Source organism: Anarrhichthys ocellatus, unplaced genomic scaffold (assembly GCF_004355925.1).
Source record: "Anarrhichthys ocellatus isolate YVR2014 unplaced genomic scaffold, GSC_Weel_1.0 scaffold62, whole genome shotgun sequence".
Classification (NCBI taxonomy): domain Eukaryota; kingdom Metazoa; phylum Chordata; class Actinopteri; order Perciformes; family Anarhichadidae; genus Anarrhichthys; species Anarrhichthys ocellatus.
Genome location: NW_022280092.1, coordinates 277716 through 281544, shown reverse-complemented (window position 1 = coordinate 281544; position 3829 = coordinate 277716). Strand labels below are relative to the sequence as shown.

The following is a 3829-nucleotide window of genomic DNA, read 5'->3' as shown; positions in this document are numbered from 1 at the left end:
AGCATGATGTCCAGCATTTAAATGGCCGAGAGGATATTTGAAACGATGACTGAGCAAGTCAGTTTTTTTACATGTGCCACACTCCACTTTTAGATGTATGTGTTTTGCAGATTGTAACGTCTGTGTGCCAGAGTTCAGCTCCATGACTAACCTGTTTTGGATCTCACACGACTCATTGTCGATTGATGATTGGTGAGTCATGTCTTCGTTCTTCTCATAACAGGCGTAGCCTCAACGACAGCAAAGACTGCATCGGATAAACAAAACCCTAGAGGGAAAGCTCCGTGTTCTGGTGTGCACGCATGTTTCCATGTGCGTCTAAGCGCACTGGCCGAGACGAAAAGCTCACACACATTTCACCCGTGAAGGGATTACTGAGCGATGTTACCGGGCCCAGGGGTCCGAAGGGCCACAGCCTCTGTGTGAAGAAACTGGGGCCACTGTACATATTGAGACCAAGCGACACGATTTCCACGGTGTTAAAGAAAGTAATCAGATTTCTTCTCCGCTGGAAGAAATGAAAAGCGTCTACAACTGTGTATTCGCTTGATTTCACTGTGGCAGCGTGGGCCACGATGAAAGCTGCCAAGAATGCTGCCTCTTCAACTGTTTGCACATTTAAATATTATGCAGATAATTTTTTTCTGTTTGATATACAATCAAAACAACGAAAAGGACTTGTGGACAAGAGTCCATTGAATTTAAATACAGGAGAACTATAGGGGAGCACTCATACGTGTTTATTTCTTCATTTGGCATAGCTTCAAACATTTTGCGCCTTGGAAACATAAAGAGGCTTTTTTTTTTTTTTAAATTGCCGATAATGCTGCAGGAAAGAGAAGCTCATGCAAAGAGAGATTTCGGTTCAACTATTGTTATTTTGGAGGTTTTACTTTGTGTTGTCTTAGTATATCATAATCTGTCTGGGCTTTGAGAGCAAGGAGAGAGATCATTTTAGGTCAGTTTTTGTGTGCGTGTGTGTGTGTGTGTCTGAGCAATTGTTCAGTTCGGGCTGTACCGTGCATGTGCCTTTTTTGGGGTTTTTGCACCAACACAAGGCTCTGAGATGGCCTAAAGGGTGGAATAAATAAATGCATGCATGTGTGCAGACACACACACACACATGCGGAAGCCCAAGGTGCTGAGCAAATTACGTCTTCACACCCGGCCCCTTCCTGCCAATGGCTGCACTGGTCAAAGTCTCAGGATGACTGTGGGTGGAAAGCATGCTGTTTCAATTTCACCCATGGATCCCAGGAGGAGGGGAGCACAGACATGACACGGCGTCAAAGGAAGGAAACATAGAGAGAGAGAGAGAGAGAGAGAGAGAGGTCATCTGAGTTCCTGGTCCCTGCTGTTTACCCAGCAAGTCTGTTTCAAGATAAATTCAAACTTCCCACAATTGAAAGGTTGAAAAGAAAGCAGTTTGGGGGGGAAACCCGGCGGAGAGAGGAGACTGAGCCATCTGTTTGGTTTTGTTTTTCTGAAGAAAATCCTCCAGGAAAGGCCGTAGGAAAGGAGCAAATAACAATAGGCGAGCTAACTACATGTTAATTCGACTTTTCAGGGACCCTCGCACCGCTGACTCATTTCACTGCCAATCACACCATAAACCACCCAACAACTCTCTCCTCTCTCAAACACGGACTTCCCCTCTCCGCCTCCTTCTGTCGTCACGTTGTTATGCTTGTGAGAAAAAAAAAAAGGCACTTTTCCCCAACGTGTGCCCACTTACTCAGTCAGTGGCCTGTATAATTACACATGCAGCCGTTCTGACACATTTCATTGTGATGGAGGCGACGCTGGTGGGGGGGTTCATCCACCCTCGTTTGTTGGGCTTTAATTACAGCTATGTTTTGTTTCGTGCTGATTGTAGATATTAGCTAACCTCCGTTATCACAATATTGACTGGAGGATATATGAATCGATTTTCAACAAATTGAATGGCATGACATGTGCTGAATAAGACATTACTCTTCTTTTTTTATATATAATCCGATCCGGTTTCTTGGAAACCTATCGGAGCATCAATCCTCAAATTGGTTATTTATTCAGCCTCGGTGCCAGATGTTCAGGCCAAGATAAACAGTTTCTCAGTTGCGCTGCTGCTGGCGCTGTACGATCACTGTGCGGTGTGTGTTTGTGCCTTAATAACACTTGAAAAGTGATGCTGGGAAGACGTCCAGGAGGACAAGATGGAAAGAACCGACACCAAGCACGAAAAACACTCGAACCGTACACGTTCCCACGCACTGATAACGCGCTGACATCTCCTTTCCATCTGGATATTTCTTTCTTTCTTTCTTTCTTTCTGTTTCTCAATGCGAAAGTGCGATGACATCGTGAATATGATGCATCACACAGCTAAAAACAACCATACTGAGAAATTAAAGTGAAATACTGTTATGTGTCTCAATGAGGCAAAACAATCTGCTCTGTTTGGATGCTATTTACAATCACTCATTCTGTTAATTTCTGAGGGAGACATTAAGCAGTAGAGTGATGAACAGATGCTGTAAGAAAGGTCAATTTTTATTCCCTTACATAGAAATGTTGCAAGTTAAAAAATGACATTGAAGATGTGTTTTAGTTCCTCTCAAACCTCGGCCCTCTGACCCTCCTTCTCTAATAGAGAGAAAAGCAAACTGCCAGCCTCGCTTACTGTGTCCTCTCTTATAATACTGCAAAAGGTACTCATGACTATTCCAGCTCTGACACAAAAATGAAGACTCATGTCCAGGCTTAGCAGAGCAGCGAGCAAAGAGAACGAAGAGAGTGAGAGTTCACCAAAACAAAAAACAGATCATTTCAAAAGCAAAATGCAAATCCTCCTTATCCAAACAGCATCATCACGTCAGTGGAGTAGAGCGACATCGGGCTAACCGACCACACAAAACCACCAACACCTCATGTAAACCTATAACACCATGACAGCACACACACACAGACGAGCATTAGAGACGCACACTTCAGAACCATGGACAGTGGACAGTGATCATGGCAGTTTGAACCCCACCACCACGAGCAATACTGTTCATAAATAGCATTATTGGATTGGCACAGCAGCGGCCTATTAAATATACATGTCACAGTTTATTTAGGACAACAGTCATTGAAATGGAAGCTCGGGAATTGTACAAGAGAGGAGATGTCACAAAACGTTCTATAATCGTCACGAATCTGTGTATTAAAACATGTGTCGATTTCATCATAACTGTAGAGATGTTATGGTTCGTCGGTGTGACTTTCTAGCCAAAGAGCTGCCGTTGAGCTAACGTAGCTAGGTGGCTCATTCTAACAAGCTGTTGCCTGGCCTTGGCTCGTGATTGGCTCGAGCGGGGTGTGTGGGCGGGACCTCGACACTGCGGTTCCAAAGCTCTGATAGGTCCACCAAAGGGATTATTCATTTAACCCTTCACATGCCAACACAAACTGAATGGGCAGGTTTGAGGGGTTTATTTAGTTTAGATGTTGATTTTAATTGATAAAATGGTGAAAGAGCTGATGGCTTTTTAAATCTTATAATTTAGAATACCTCTGTGGATCTTAAGGGCCCTGGTGGTTTAATACATTTACCACTACAAATAACATTTAATACTATTTTATGGTTTTCCCATCTCTCTGTTTGTTGCCCAGGACCCCAGAAGCAAGCACAAGTTCAAGATCCACACATACGGCAGTCCCACCTTCTGTGACCACTGTGGTTCACTGCTGTACGGACTCATCCACCAAGGGATGAAATGTGACAGTGAGTACACACCCTGTCTACGTGCATATGCATATGTGTGTGTGTGTGTGTGTGTGTGTGTGTGTGTGTGTGTGTGTGTGT

The 3829-nt window shown here is 43.9% G+C and overlaps 1 protein-coding gene across 2 annotated transcripts in view; it reads left to right on the top strand.

Annotated features, from left to right (window-relative positions):
• The window catches only part of prkcab (protein kinase C, alpha, b), an 85895-nt gene that overhangs the window by 54101 nt on the left and 27965 nt on the right, over positions 1-3829 (top strand). For both annotated transcript variants that reach the window (XM_031872100.1, XM_031872099.1), the window contains exon 4: positions 3637-3748. In XM_031872100.1, the coding sequence (XP_031727960.1) occupies positions 3637-3748 (112 nt within the window). The remainder of the gene's footprint in view (positions 1-3636; positions 3749-3829) is intronic.